At 42.9% G+C, this 16,758-nt stretch overlaps 1 protein-coding gene across 1 annotated transcript in view; it reads right to left on the reverse strand.

The window, feature by feature from the left end:
• LOC146191374 (gamma-aminobutyric acid receptor alpha-like) overlaps positions 1 to 7,647 on the reverse strand; it is a 31,009-nt gene extending 23,362 nt beyond the window's left edge. Inside the window, exons 1-2 of the mRNA XM_084599923.1 lie at positions 7,571 to 7,647; positions 5,287 to 5,393 (exon numbers count right to left, since the gene is read on the reverse strand). Coding sequence (XP_084456049.1) covers positions 5,287 to 5,393; positions 7,571 to 7,647 — 184 coding nt within the window. The remainder of the gene's footprint in view (positions 1 to 5,286; positions 5,394 to 7,570) is intronic.
• Between the last annotated feature and the right edge of the window lie 9,111 nt (positions 7,648 to 16,758).

The following is a 16,758-nucleotide window of genomic DNA, read 5'->3' on the forward strand; positions in this document are numbered from 1 at the left end:
CGAAGTACGTTTCCGCTACATTTCTTCTGCGCTCTGCGCACATGCAGAACCATCTTGCGGCAAACACAGAAGAACCCCTCCTCGCAATGTGCGGCGCTGCCCCGACACGTGGCGCGCCACTCGCCCTTGACGTTTCGCCGTGCACCCTCACGGGTTGTAGAATCAAGCGCCTTTCTTTAGATCACTATCTTCGCTCATGTAGATTGTGGAAGCACTTGTTTGAACAAATAATTAGAAAAAAGTTGTACAGTGCACTTAGAAGTGTTGAGTATGAAAACTATGTCTTTGTGTGACTCAAAAGCATACCGAGCGAATGAGTGGGCGGTGCGAACGAGGTGCAATAACGCTATCGCGTTCCACTCTTGATGGCGAAGCTTAAGCGTCCTCCAGATTTGATTATTATTATTATTATTATTATTATTATTATTATTATTATTATTATTATTATTATTATTATTATTATTATTATTATTATTATTATTATTATTATTATTATTATTATTATTACTATTATTATTATTATTATTATTATTATTATTATTATTATTATTATTATTATTATTATTATTATTATTATTATTATTATTATTATTATTATTATTATTATTATTATATTACAATATATAGATTATAAACGTTGACTCTGCGAAATGTGACCTCCCTGACCCTACTACCCCTCTTCCTTGAAAAGGCCTTCGAGCCAACTCCATTCGTTATTAATGACTGCTCACTCACTCTAACCTTGTTCATTGCTCTTTCATAGTGGCCATCTTTTTTCCCTCGTTGTACCCTGGATTCACTGTATATTCCCCTACTTGAATGCATTGTGTGCCGATTTCCATCCGTCCATTCCACGCAAACTTATCGCGCCAGCATGGTATGCAGGATTGTCATGATCATCATTTAGAGCCCAGCTCTTACGCGCCCGTTCTGCTGTTGAGACAGTCACGAGCCGCAATAGAGTCACGAACCAAATATAATCTCTATCAGAAGAGAAAACAGTCACGAGCTGCGCGCCGCTCACTCATCGGACACGCGAGACGGCCCGCCGGGCAGGAATGCGGGCCTCACCGAAGCCGGCATCACCATACGGCTTAAACTCTCTCTCTCTCTCTCTCTCTCTCTCTCTCTCTCTCTCTATATATATATATATATATATATATATATATATATATATATATCGATGGAGGTGAAACGAAGAGGCGTCCGTGAGCTGTGCGATGTCAGCGCACGTTAAAGATTCCCAGGTTGTCGAAATTACTCCGAAGCCCTCCACTACGGCTCCTCTTTCTCTCTTTACACTTTCACTCCCACCTTCCTCCCTTCCCTTACGGCGCGGTTGCGGTGTCCACGGAAAACAAGTGAGACAGTTACCGCGCCTTTCCCTTCCAGTGAACCAATTTATTTATTTATTTATTTATTTATTTATTTATTTATTTATTTATTTATTTATTTATTTATTTATTTATTTATTTATTTATTTATTTATTTATTTACTTATTTATTTATATGCTTATCGGTCTGTCTACCTCTCTCTATTTCTATCTATTTATCTATGGATCTATCCATCCATCTATCTATCTATCTATCTATCTATCTATCTATCTATCTATCTATCTATCTATCTATCTATCTATCTATCTATCTAATATATATCTCTCTATCTATCTATCTAATATATCTCTATCTCTCTTTCTCTCTCTATCTATACATATCTTTATCTATCTAATCTCTCTTTCACTCTCTCTCTGACTTCCTGCTACCGTGCTCTGCTCTCTCGTCCTCTTTGGGTTGGTGAAAAACAGCCAATGAGCTCTGCTGAAATTTCGCATTAGGGAATGTTGTATTCGTGCTCAGAATTTTTGGAAATAGCAGACAGAGAAAACTACAACGTGTCTCACTCAAATTTTGCGAGTTATTCAGAAACTGCTCAAGACTCCGATAATAAATTCGATCAGTTTGGGTAATTGTGAACATACGCATATTTGGTTCGTTCGCGAATCGAGTAGGTAAATATTCAATTCCCCATTGTAAATTTTTGAATATTCGCACACCCTTAATTCTGCAGTGCGAATACTTTGTTTAAGAACAGAAAGTTTCTTACCGTTCTAAAGTGAGACAACAGCGTTCCACTCAACTATAATGAGTAAGAAAGCGAAGCCAAACAGCCTAAAGTTTACATGAAGATTTACCATTATAGTCGAGGAAAAGCTGCAATATTTTAAGGTCTCCCTCGAGATGGAACGAATCAGCTTTGAGCAGCGATAAAGCAATGCGAAAAGCTCGAAAATTCCTCCACGGACGGCAAAAGCTTCCAAGCGGCAGTCTGACGACGTTTGATCCCGCAGCAGCTGTTCCCCACATCGGCTTTCCTGCCGAAGATGACCCCAATAATGTGTTGAATAAATTCGGAAGCCCGATTTTGGATGCCACCACGTGGAACAGGACTTTGCCTAATATGGGCTCCCCAGCCTCTGCCAGGTCAAGGGTTGGCCGCGTTAAAACTTTTCACACATAAACGTGTATATCCTCGCATATTTTGAAGCCAACCGCGTCCTTTAATCTAAATTTAATGTACGCTTGTTTTTTAGACTACCTTTCTTTTTTTTTTACTTTCTGGCTCTACGTAGAGGGACAGAGTCGTCCGAAGGCAGTCCTTATTTTTTGTATGAAAAATGCTTTCTTCCATCATCTCTGAACGCATGCACAGCCAACACTAGCCACGCTCCCGCTCATCTGGCTAGCCGTATCGTCCCCAATAAAGCAGCTGACAACTTACAACGAGACATTTTTGCAGGTGTATTTCTCTTCACTTCCACGATAGCAGAACTTCGCTCAAATAAAGAAGCGACCTCGCCGCCGGCGATTTCTAAGCGCGCGCAGTATTTGTCATTCTCAGAAAAATGACCGGTCTTCAGCGTCTCTTTCCACCTCTTCTAACGGCTCGGATGGTTTACGGTGCGACGTTGCTTCTGAAATAACTTCCCTGGAAGGCTTGCACAGCAGGCATGCATCTTTTCCCAAGGCAAGAGCAAAAATCAAGCGCGCCGGAAGAGCAGCTAAGCTCTTTTTTTTATTATTACATATTACACTTTTCTGTAGCTTCCAAATAAACCACGACACACAGATGTTGCGCCTGCGCGAACGAAGCTCAAAACATTTACGACAGGGCTGCAGCAGTGACGTACAACACAAGCGAAACTTCTTTCGTACCACATAATGCCGCTATACTGCACCCTGAGGACCAGAAAGGTCATAAAAAAAGGAGGTTAAGGAATTGCTCCGTGATTTACGTGTAAGTATAGCGCAAGCTTCGTGGCGGAAGGGTTAACACGCACGCAGTTCCTTTCACTTTATTCACTGGGATCGGGCCTGACTACTTCTAATGGTGAGCTTGCGTAGTGTACCGTGGATTGTGCGTTTGTCCTTAGGAACAAGACCTGCGTGATGTAACTATTCGTTTTTCACATCCTAGTCCTTTTCACCCATTTTCACAGGCCCTTAGGAACAAGACTTCCTAGTCCTTTTCACCCATTTTCACAGGCTCAGGTTCCCCGTGAACATCACGTTAGCTCAGAAGTCGATAGGGAAATGATAAGATAAAATTAAAGCAGTGCTAGGAAGCTCACGCCTATAAACATATCTCCATTTTTTTAGTTTCGCTGCCAATATTTAAGGCACTCCTGAAAACGACACAACGATAACGAATTCTCTGGTCACTGCAGCCATGCGGTTGCAAAGACTAAGCAGCGTAAATAATTATTCGTACGACAAAGAATGCTTTGAAGCCGGTAGCGACTCTGACGAAGAAAGCCGACCTCTGATCCAAATTATATATAGCCCCTAATAAATCGAAAGCACTGGATTAGTTGATCACAAGCCCGAAGCGGGAATGATATAATTTGAACGTGTTTAGAGAAGGTACTACCATAAACCTCATTTTTCTTAGCTTATCAACCCATTACATCGACCGGTCTCATAGGATAATATAAACAAAGAAAAGAGTCTTTAAGGCCCTTTTCTTTGTTCATATTACCTTCCCTTTTTCGAACTGTATGTATTTCCTCTGCCTTCTAAGGGAATGCATTCTTAACAATTCATTTCAAAATTCCGTCTCTACTGCTAGGATTTTCTCTAAATATGTTTAACCCAGTAAAAATATTTTCTCAGCTATCGCCAAGGGATAACTCCTGCGTGTTAATGTGACTAAGCGCAAAATATTCTAATTTTAATTTTAATATGTTTGTATGTTTCATTATTTTAATTATGGCATTAGGTACTAATCAGCCACTTCGTTCTAATCCTTATTTTCCCGTTTGTAAACTATAAATGCATAGAATACGAGGTGTCAAAAAAAAAACAAAAAAAAACAAAAAAAAACAACGAGGCTGAATTATTGTACTTACAGAATCAGTTATCTTTGACATTATCACCTTCAAAGTAGTCGCCTTCCGCATTCACACACTTCTGCATTCGATGTTGAGACTGCTGGTAACAGTTCTGGAACGAGGTTTTTCGAAGGCACCTCGGGAGATTCTCCGTTTTTGCCTGAACATCTTAAACGTAGGTAAAATGGGTTTCCTTTAAGCAAGATTCAACTTTAGGAAATACAAAAAAGTCACATGGCGCCAAATCAGGGGAATAAGGAGGATGCTCCACCGCAGTAATGTTTTTGCTGTCAGAAACTGCTTGACAGATCGGGCCCTGTGAGCGGGTGCATTGTCCTGGTGCAACAGCCATCCATCATTCCACAACAGTGACCTTTTTTTTTTTTGCCTAATTTTTTCACAACGTCTTTTTAGTACTTCAATGTAGTAGTGTTGATTAACAGCCTGACCACTGGGAATCCACTCAATCATTACAATTCTACTCTTTTTTTCAAGCTACTCACTTAGTCTCGTTTCTTTTCTATCACATCTCGTATATAGGTAGAACGAGAGGAAGATGGTTTACACGGTATGAAGGAGCGCTAACAAGGGTAAATGGGGTAAGCCTCAGTTCGCAGGTCGAGCTAAAATTTCGACAAATGGACTTGTCGAAACGAAGACAAGTCCACTTGTCGAAACGTTGGCTCGACCTGAGAACTGAGGCGTACCCCATTTACCCTCGTTCAGTGCTCCTTCATAACATAACAAGTGCTACAGCATCCTCAGCAAGCCTTCATGAAACGAGACTCTTTCGCACCACCGGTTATCCTTTTCACAGTTACGCTACATCTTTTAATTTATTTTGTATTCACTCTCGACCCTGCCATCGCATTCTGTCATCAAAGGCTAAGAGACTCACCGACTCTTCCAGGCCTCACGTGGTGGTTGTAACCTTGTAAGAGACTGTCCAACAGTAATGACACATTCTTGTTGTTCTGCTTGTTAGATCTCCCGGCACTGTAAGCCCTGCGCGAAAAAGAATCCTTATTACATAGGTCGCACCTTTCGAACCTCTGACGTTAATGAACGCAGTGTCAATTAACATTTACTGCCAACCAAGGGAAGCTTGACCTAACTAATACAGTCGATGATCACCAACAGCCGAAGACAAAATGCGTATCAGAGCAACAGCCTTGCGGGAGAAGTAAGGACCCCTTATTGAGGCCTCTAAGAAGTAGTCAACCTTGTATGTGAGCTTTAGTTAGCTGTCGGCTATAGATAAACACGCGATGAAAGCCTACGTGGTTGCATTTACTCGCGGCAGTGTTTGGCGCTGGCGTGCATGTAGTGCACTCCGGCATGTTTACCCTTACTAGCCCGTAACATGCCTAAACTAAGAGGTTAGCTCTACTGGATTATTTATTTGCTCCGAGGCACTTCTTTTCAGCTCCCGGGAAAACCACTTGAAGGGCTTCTTTTGCATGCGATGGTACGTGGCCCTTGTTGGCGAAGCTTCAGTCTTTTTTTGTTTGTTACGTTCTTGGCGTCTAAGAGCTCTCCCTTCTAATCTGCTAGCCTTCGCAGAATGTATTTAGCAACGAGTATAAAATATCCTGTCGGTTTCTTGTACTACGCTCAGGTTTGCGCCCAACGTTTATAAACCATATTTATGGGGCATACGTATAAACAATATGAAATGCTAGTACGACTTCTATTAGCGGTCATAGTTTCTCAGTGCGCCTTACTTGATCCATCTGATATTCGTTTACGCGTTTCGCTTTAGAGTTACACGTGCTATATAATGCTTGAAACTCGAGTGTACACTTCTGTGGAAACCTCTTTCTAACAGAAAAATGGGCAGAAATGCACGTGTCGCTGCACTGCTCCATGATTTTACCTTAAGTGTGCTCGGGCAAGCGTTTCCTTTAGTTCCGGTAACTCAAATTTCATACTCAGGAGCCCATTACCAGACATAATATGGAAAGTAGTATCTTCTTAAGACGCGTGATAACTGCCATTTGCACTGCTCGATGCCGCAGGAGTACGTGGCAAGAGCGGAAACTTGAAGTTCTAATTCCTTTAAGAGGTGATTTAGGTGAAAGTTTTGTTTAGTTCAAAGCAAATAAACTGCTGCAACTAAAACAGGAACCTGCAGAATGACACCCAGTAACACTCTAAAATAAGCCTTTGGTAGCTTAAGAATTGTTTTACGATATCTATTATTCCGTTCAAGGAACGTTCGTTCTTTTTCAAAAGATGAATGTGCAGTGAACTTCCCCCGGCTTTTAAGGGAATTTAAACCAACTAACGTTATATCCTCTGCAACTAGAGGGAAGGGAGGTCACCCAGAAATATACTTTCCTGGTAGAGGGACTTGAAAACACGAAAACATTGTTACTCTACACGTTTAAATTGGGCAGTTGACTAAATTTTTCGAACAATTGTACTAGTGAAATGCTTATTTTCTTTAGGCAGCCCAGCAATTCAGATGCTAGTAATTCTTGAGAATATCGAATAACCAACCTCAAAAAGTTCAATATCCAGTTAACGAAACGGCTTAAAATGTGTAAACGAAAGAACCCAACAGTTGGCGAAACCAAGGAAATCGAGTCGATTTTTTTTTATTTTTTCTATAGGCCTGAATTAGTACTGTAATTAGTTTTCACTGTGTAAAATAATTAAATACAAAGTTAAAGGAAAAACAATGCACCGATGGTGGGAACCGGACCCACGACCTCCGAATATCGCGTCCGGTGCTCTTACCAACTGAACTACACCGGCGGCTGTCCAATCTTCTACATTATTGGGGTATTGATACTGCCTGTAAACAACCTTGAGTGCTCACCAGCACCATCTTCAGCCTTAGTAGCGGACGTGGAACGTCCTGTGTTATCTCCAACATCACGTTGAACGTGATCGAAAGAGAGTAGTTACTGAAGTTGCGACCACTCTCAGCGTTCAGTCAATTCTTGCCCGAGTTACTCAAGCCTTCCGTGAATTCACGTGGCGCGATATTGAGTCATACTTTAAGCCTGCTTTCTAAATGTGAAGACAGCTTCATTTTTATTGCACTGGGATACAAAAAGACCTGTATTCATTGTCAAAGAAGATGACGGCACCTCACAAGGTCTCTTCTAGTTCTGAATTTCATTGTTTATTTTTGAACACTGAGTAAAAATGATTAGGTGTTGGGGAGTACTAACATTGTGACGCTCATGACCGAAGGCAGCAGGGTTGTGGCGATGAAAAGCGGGACCAGTTGTGGGGCCCAATGCAGCATGCCAAACTGGACTTGCCAAGCAAGTCAGCATCAAGACGGGGTCTTCTTCTTGGATGCATGAAAAGAGAACAAAGAAAAGAGAACAAAAGTCATTACTGCACAATTCATCAGAGGCGAATTTCAAATTCTGGACTGGACTAGCCAAGTAATAAATGAAATTAATTCTAAGCTCGGCCTCCTTCCTCTCACACCCCCACAAGGTTTGTTCCGCTACGGGCAACGATTTGCGTCGGAAGATGGATCAGTTTAACGAACGAAACACTTCAGTTAATAACAAGCTTGTTCCAGCGCTGCGGACGCGAAAAAGCTGTTAGCTGCAGTATTTCGAGATAGAAACGCAAGCCTTGTTGAAGTACTGTTCGATGTCCTATATATCTTTTCAGCATTCATATTTCCAATGCTCGCGAAGGAACAAAGAGAGTTCATGCTCGAATGCATTTTGTCTTCAAATTGCGGATATTAATGAGGCGTTTTTCATTGCTTAAAATATAAATATAGAAAATACTCTGGGATATTGGCTGCAACAAATACAAGAAAGAAAGCAATTTTTTCAGCCGCCGGTAAGCGCTGCTCTGAGCAACGCCTGTGTTGAAAGCCTTCCTGTGGAAGCCTCAGCTTGCGGAACTTCAGAAAACAATGATTTTAACAACAATAGCATAGAAAAACTGGTTATATAAAAATGTCAATACCAAGTCATTTCAGCTTACTCAGAAATTCTTACGCTAGTGGAAATCTCAGTACACGCGGGTCCTATTGTTTACCCTTTATCTAAACGTGGTCATATACGCAAGGTATTCAACTTGTGACCTCTTGCAACAGCCGAGAGCCACAGCCGCTCTGCCAAATATCAAGAATTTTGTTCAGGAGTTTCTCAGTAACTGCGATGACGCACTCATCTTAGCCTTCCTATTTATAGAGAGACATGTTAAAGCAGTATCCCTCCATCAATATATATTCCTTTTTCATCCTTTATATCCTTCCGAGTTATGCCGAAGGCTTGCTTCATCAGCAGAACATTCACAAATAAATGCGCAACTGGCGTGGTAATTGTTGAAACTTGGTTCTGTCGTGCGGAAAAGTCGCAAGCCTGCCTCGCTTCATTTGTCCTGACCACCGGCGAACACAAAAGGCCAAATTTTCCTGTTTGCTTTATTCCTTTACCTTTTATTCTATACCACAGTCACTGGACATCAAGGGTAACAGTCAGGCGTAAAGCGTACAGCGTAACTTTTCTGAGTGCTCAGCAAGAAATGAACCCACCGCGTGATGATACTTCTTCCACATAACTTTTGTAGATTGACAAGAATAATGCTGTAGACCGACAACCACTTGCTTCGAATGAGCCGTGCCCGTCGACAGCATCAAAACCATTGAAAAATGAAATATAGAGGGTCGAGAGAAACGATGATGACTGCTGCAAAAACAGAAATGGAGGCTTGGACAATCGGCAATTCAGGCACCCTGGTAAATAGCGCGCGTTCAAAATGACTTTCAAATTTCTTTTCAGGAATAATGGAATAATTAACTGCAGGAAATTCTCGGTGAAATATAGGTTAGTGCCTCTATAAAGTGGCTCTAGCCACATTTTTTGGCTCATTTCGATTCTCGAGGACTTGAAAATGTGGCGCAATGCACATCGCGAGAGCGGAAGACCAGAAGTGAGAGTATTGGCACAGGCTTCCCTAGCTACCGTATCTGCCCCGACGCTTCACTGTATTCTGCGAAGCATCGGGGCAGACACAGTATAGGCAGTGCCCGAGTATCCAATGGAACACATTAGTACGCTGATTTCTAGCAGCCTGGGGATTTTTTTCGATAACTTCTTATACCAGCTTACAAAAAAAAAGAAAAAAAAGGGGGGGGGGGGGTGCATTGAAGCCGTGCTGTCAAGGCATTTCAAGGTAGATGTGGAGGTGCTGACGATTACCCACATACACCAATCTCCCACTGAATATATAAATCACGGGTGGAGATAAATAACGTAAACTAAATGTTGGGCAGAAAATGCCGTCATGGCACGCTTCTTAATTATTCCTTCAACTGAAGCCGGTAGATAGGCTATGTCTCCTTCCAAAATTTACGACATGGAAGAAGCGCGCGGTTGCTTTGAAACATTTTATGTAGTTGACTACCATGTCGTTCCTGCTACGTGGAATGTGAGGGACGCTTTTTAAGCTGGCACATAAAGTGGAAAATTTTCCGACATGTCTCTATATATCGTAGCTTTCCTTGCAGGGTTACTACGCGAGGTAGTTCCCGCATACCTAGCTTCAGTTACGGATTCAGTTTCACTTTTGTATTGACAATAACTCTATAGTGACCGCACAGACAAATTCAAAAAATATGTTCTTTTACGCAAATGAAGGCCTATTTCAACGTAAATTCTGAACTAATCAAGAGTCTGAAATCGCCTGGGAGACAGGGCTACAGTAATGGGGCAGACGCAAACTCACTGCTGGTCTTGAGGGAGATCGCGCTTCTCTTGCATGCTCTCCCTCGCTTCATGAGTTTGAAGACAGGCATGCTCGCCGCTTGTTTTACTTGCTGTGTATTGGCTAGTACTGTAGAGTAATGTTCATGGAATAATAAAGTTAGTTATTGTAACATTCTGTAAATATTTTCAAGGGACTATATTCTGCTGCGGAGTAAAATTATGTGTTTCGACTGTACACCTTTCACCGCATAGCCATATACATTTGTCCCCTAGAATACTCAGGGTTGGATTTAAAGAGGGGGAAGGGTCGCCTTTAACCCCCTTACCTCTTCCAATTGAGAAATTTTATACCGGAAAAAGCAAGATCACGCTGATTTTGTCGACTAAAAAGACCACAAAATACATGGTTCAAAATGAGAATACCTCCCTCTGCGAACCCTGGAATGGGGCTTCCCAGAGTGGCCCAGGAACTGAGGCCTTTCCTTTTCAGAAAACATTTTTTTCCGCTCTTCCCTTTATCCATTCCACCTGACTGCATGCACCCAGCATACTGGGTCTGTCCGGAAAGTAATGCAAATAAATTTACTGGTACAAAATAAGTTATTCAAGGTATCGTTACAAACATTTAAAATTCTTTAAATTAGTCCTCTTGGGCATCTAGAAAATTTTGCCAGCGACTCGGCCATGCATTGTGCGCGTCCTGGAAGGCATCGGCAGGAGTCCCAGCCTTTATCACGGCGCTTTGGATCCCTTTCATGTCCAAAACACAATCTCCTTTCACGGCGCTGTCGATTCTAGGGAACAGGAAGAAGTCTGCCGGAGCCAGTTCAGGACTCGGAGGAGGTTCAGAAGAGTTCAAGCTGGGACAGCGTCACCAATTTGTGCTTGGCCAGAAACTCCCGTATGCGCAGAGAAGAGTAGCTGGGAACGCTGTCGTGATGGAACTCCCAGGTATCGGCGATTTTCTTTCCCGCTCGAAGGATTCCTTTTCTCAGTCTCTCTAACACATCCACCTGGTAGACAGCGTTGATTGCCTGTTTTTGGGGTACAGATTCGTTGGCTACTACACCCTTGGCGTCAAAAAAGACCATGTTTGCATTGTTTTCATTTCGACTGGCTCATCGTTGATGTCTTGAAGCTCTGAGGTGTGCCACTCGGAACTTTGACGCTTCGGGGGGCTATGAGAATAGGACAAAGCAGATCTCCCGTATAATACTTGCTGAATCATTTGATAGGTGTCGGCAAGACTCTTATTGAGTTTATCACAGAACTTGATCGCGTACTGTTGTTCACGTAAGGATGCCATCACACATCGTGACTAGGGCACTATAAGTAGGCGGACGGAAACATCGATCATGGCGCTCCTAGAGGCTTAGAGCAATCTGCACTTGGCAGGAATGAAAAGTTGAAAGTCCTCCTCGCCTAAAACAACCAATCTGAGTGCGGCAGGCTCGGCTACAGCACCGGAAAAAAAAATATTTGCATTGCTTTCCGGACACGCCTGTAACTCCGGGGGCCTTCCGGACACGCCAAGCTCCGGGTGCCTGGACAGTCTGTGAGACAAAACCGAGTGTTTAATGTGTCGCCGATAAAACTAAGCCCCAGTGAGACAATGATGTATTCGCCACGGCACAATGTTATGCTGACGTATTTCATCCGGAATTTAACTCTTTCAGGTGGAACTAGCTGCTCTGTTCACTGGAACTCTAGCACCTTTTGACTGTTAGTTGGTTCTATCATTCAGTGTCATCGTCTTTACTGTTGTAATCGATATTTTGCTATTTTTATTCGTTTTATGTTATTTTTGTCACTTTTTCTGTCGCTGTAAAGAGCCTATTTCTGTTAGTAGGCATCTCGCAATATATATACCTTCCGTCAAAATACGGTTCAGTATCAACAGAAAATTGGCGCAGTAATCACGCGCTTTCGTGAAAAGGCGAATTTTTCAGGCTGTCCGCCTTTTTCACACGACGGCTCTACGCATACACGCTCCTTCGCTAGTTGAAAACAGAGCTCTCTAATACTACTAGTTGGGAAACTTCCCATGGGAACCATGTAACAAAAAACAGCGGTTTTGAGTGGTCAAAATTCGAGTGTATAAGGATAGTAGCGGCGCCCGTGGCCATTAAATGAAACTGCGTCTAAGTTGCAAACATTCAGATTGTTGATAAATGTGCAACACATGAAAAATAAAATTAGTTGAAGTCTTGCAGCAGCAAAAATTCTTAGAGATAACAGCTGTAGAGTCGATTAAGATGGAAAATAAGAAATAAATAAGTAATTTCCAAAAGACAATAACAACAATTGCAAAAAGCTTCTGTTGACCGCTTCTAGATGACGCAACAATTCATAGATACCCGGAAAATGCAAACAAAAGCTAGTCACTTTCTGAAGCGGAGTTTCTTAACTTGTGCAAAATATCACTAGTTGAAAACGAGCCGCAGGTCACAGCTACGCATGCCCAATCGTGATAGGCGCATGCGACAGATGGCGCCAGCTGGCAAGCACACACACACACACACACACACACACACACACACACACACACATCACCAGCTATTAGGTGCAATTCACGCCTCATAGAACCGTATCTCGGCTGCGTCTCCCAAGTGGGTTTGTTGTCGAACGCACTTTAGAGACGAACCCGGACTGCCCATCTTAGTGATCGAGCAGCCAATTGCAATAACCACCATGCCCCTGCTGGAGTACAAAATCCAAACTGAAAGTGGTTGGTTGGTTTGTGGGGTTTAACGTCCCAAAGCAACTCAGGCTATGAGAGACGCCGTAGTGGGGGACTCCGGAAATTTCAACCGCCTGGGGTTCTTTAACGTGCACTGACATCGCACAGCACACGGGCGCCTTGCTTTTCGCCTCCATCGAAAAGTGGCCGCCGAGGCCGGGATTCGATCCCGCGTCCTTGGGAACAGTAGTCGAGCGCCGTAACCACTGCGCCACCCCGGCGGGGTAAACTGAAAGTGCGTTATTAGGAAACGGTTAAGGAAGGCTTTCGCTTATCCTTTTATTATAGCCTTTTCTGGGGCCTTTAAGCTGGGCGATAAGCATACCAGTCCGTATTTTATCATCCCTGAATGAAGAAAATTTATTTATTTATTTATTTATTTATTTATTTATTTATTTATTTATTTATTTATTTATTTATTTATTTATTTATTTATTTATTTATTTATTTATTTATTTATTTATTTATTTATTTATTTATTTATTTATTTATTTATTTATTTATTTATTTATTTATTTATTTATTTATTTAGGTGCCCTAAGGCGCCAATGGTAAATCTCATGAAGTAAACGCTCGTCCTGTCTGCGTCTTTTCTGTGTCCTGTCTCCTGCGTAGTTTTGTCTTGGGAATGCCTTACCAACTAGCCTCTCATCACACACATCCAGTGTTTAGGGCACTCGAATACTGTACACAAGGACGCAGGATTGTATCCCGGCCGTGGAGGCCGTGTTTCGGTGGAGGCGAAAAGCAAGGCGATGTCTGTGCGATATCAGTGCACGGTAAGAACCCCAAGTGGTCGAAATTTCCGGAGTCCTCCACTACGGCGTCTCTCATAGCCTGAGTTGCTTTAATTTGGCACGTTAAACCTCACAAACCAAACAACCTATTTTAACGCGATAGCGTTCAGACTAAACAGCAGGGGCTGTCACCTCGGGCCGCTCATTTGAGGGGTGAGTAGCAAAGTGCATGTGCGCGAATGAGGATCCGTAAGGGGATTTGAAGACTGGAGCCTTTAACGCATTCGCTTCGCACGCTCAGGGGTGGAACTGTGTCCCAAAAGTTTTCTCTTTTTTTATTTTGTCAGTCTATTTACAGCAATTCCTCAACATTATATCGTAGTGAGTACTTATATGGCTTCGTATATCGACCTCTAAAGCGCTCCCTTAATACGATAGAGAATTTCACTCCTAACAAAACACTTTCCAAAAAAAAAAAAAACGGTACCGCCAGTTTTCAACTGCAACCACGCAATTCTCAGAGGTAAATGTCCCAAGCTTCCCTTTCTCTCCAATTCATTCTTTTTACTCAGTTTTTCTATTCTTTGAAACAACAAAAAACAATAAGAGGATTTCTTCCAATTAGCGCCGTTTGTTCGCTCAATTACGAACGAACAGTATTTGTCCCTGAAGCGATCGGCTCCGACCCCTTGCGTGTCGACACTCTAATTGGCGCTGTCAACGCATCCAAGCTCTGGTTGCGCGAACAGCGCTCAGAACCAAGCCCGGGCCTCTCTCTCTCTCTCTCTCTCTTTCTCTCTCTCTCTCTCTTCTTTTTTTCTTCTCAAGCATGTCGTCCCGCCGTTATCACTGGTTCGTAATTATTACCGTGTGAGCATTGTTTCGTTTTCTTTATTGTCGTGAACGTATGCTGGAAGTAAAACTGCGCCGAGTAACGGTAACGCCGACAGGCCCCCAAGAATTCGGGTGTTCTTTAACTCTATCTTCTTTTCTTTCCATAGTTACAATTTCCGCCGCCTCCTGAGGCTCTCATATAAAGAACATCGTTTCACATTGAGAGCACAGACAACTTTTACAAATGCTTCGCGTTCAAGCTTGCTAGCCCAGTGGATTGTTCATCTCACTTCTCATTTCACTTTTTTTGCTGGTGTTTCTTAAATGGCGCAAACTGTATTCCGAATCCCTGCTAAAGCGCTCGAGAAGAATGATTCATTTCAGAGTATTTTACCCCCTTTTTTTGTTATACTTTGTAAGCTTGCGTGTTCCCACGTCGGGTATACAGCGCGAATGGCCCAGCGACACGCAGCGTTGTTGCGGAAGGCGTAATGAATGGCCTCTTTGCTAGGAGGGCAATTCTCCTAAGTAGTCCCAGGGGTGAGACAAATGGCAGTGGGAGGTTGTCCCAGCTCGAAGCCACAACTCTTTCATTTATGACGCACGCCGTCTTTTGGGCGAAGATGAAAAAGTGCACAGCGACTCTCATGTGGTAAAAAGTTGAAGAAAGCGAGTGAGATCTCTCCGAAGCGTCCTTGCTATTTCTACGAGTAATGCAACTTTATTCAAAAGATTGCGCTTTGAATTTGAATACTTGTCACCTTTTTCATCAAAACATTTAATGTCACCCTTAATGTCACCTTTAATGGCACTCGTTATTTACGGGACTATTCATCCTCGCTGCCTAAGCTCAGGCATCTCTAAGTATGTCAGGCGGTGTTAACCAACTTTCAGACATGCTTCCACTATCTACACTGAAGAATTCCTTCCACCGAGGTGCAACGCTCAAGGACCAAACCCTTGTGATGCTTCGGTTGGAAGCGTTCTGTCTTGAGATGCCATGTCGTAGGACAAAGCAGACGGTGTACCTCTGGTTGACGTGGAAATAAAACTATCGCCCTATATATCGACGCGGAAGCTGACTATCTAGCGTGAGCACCATACGTCCGCCACATCCGGTCTTTTGCTTGCCAGACGCAAAAAAGCGGCACCTCAGAGGAGCCTCTAAAGGCACACTCGGTTTTATTCCCATCTGCTGGTTTACGCGTCTGTACTGCAAACACAGTTTTTTTTAGATAGCCCTCCGCAGCTCTGCGCCCCTCTCTCCCCCCTTGCTACAAATAATTGTGTTTTCTGTAGTTCCAATTGACGTCCAGCTACGTCCGTTCTTTGAAAGCACTCTACCAATTTCTACCGCATTCAGAGCACACATATCAAAAGGAGGGAGTCGCTACTTTTCTCTCCTAGGAAGAACATTTTTTTCATAGGAGCATCATGCCAACCCCATCGCGTCCCGGAAGGAAGTCAAGAACTATAGTTAGTTCAAATAGGCACACTGCTCATCTAACTCTAGAGCGACATGCGCGACACTCGCGGCGGCGAGCGTGTCCCTGAAATGAAGGCTGGAGCAGACGACGGCGCCCGCAGTGCTGTGCCGTGCTGTGCGCGTCTTCACAAATGAGCTCTGCGCCTCTTGCTCAATCACAAATGCCGCATAAAAACAGCCGGACATACTACTGTGTTGAAGGCTGCAGCAATACTTACATGAATTCGCCTTCTGGGACAAAATTTTACAGCTTCCCAACGCGGCATTGTGAGAATCAGCTTCTGCAACGTTGGATTCGCCTTGTCCGTCGCGAAAAGTAAGTTTAAGCTTCGTTTTTTTACACACATCATGCTGTAGAAGTAAGCATTTGAGACTTAAAATGCGCAAAACGGACGTTCCTTGGTATCTGCCGTGCATGCTGCACATACATGACGTTGGATAAAGGAGCCGTAGATCGTTCATTGAATGCGCGTAACAGAGTATGCTGCTTATTTGTTTTTATGTTTACCTCTGCAGCGAAGATGGCATGGTTTGGGTACCCTCGGTGAAATACAAGATATGCAGCAGCCATTTTGTGGGAAATTCCAAATCGAAAAAAGACTGGCAACCATCATACAGCCTAAGTGTTTTCCTCTCAGCATATAAAAGAGTGTACAAGTGGTTGTTGCGCTCGCTATAATAGGCATCACAAGTTGTAAGAATATAGCGGTAATCCGGGCTGGTTGGTACTTTGCATAAACCTAGAAACCAAACAGTGAAAATGCTAAAACGTTAGCAGATAAATATATTGCTTACTTTAAATTTTGTGGTTTCCGATGGCGCGGTAATTTTTGTGCGCCATCGGAAACGCAGCGAACCAGGCTGTTACTTCGACCTCATC

The sequence above is a fragment of the Amblyomma maculatum genome, chromosome 4, assembly GCF_055883805.1.
Source record: "Amblyomma maculatum isolate TAMU_Amacu chromosome 4, ASM5588380v1, whole genome shotgun sequence".
Taxonomy (NCBI): domain Eukaryota; kingdom Metazoa; phylum Arthropoda; class Arachnida; order Ixodida; family Ixodidae; genus Amblyomma; species Amblyomma maculatum.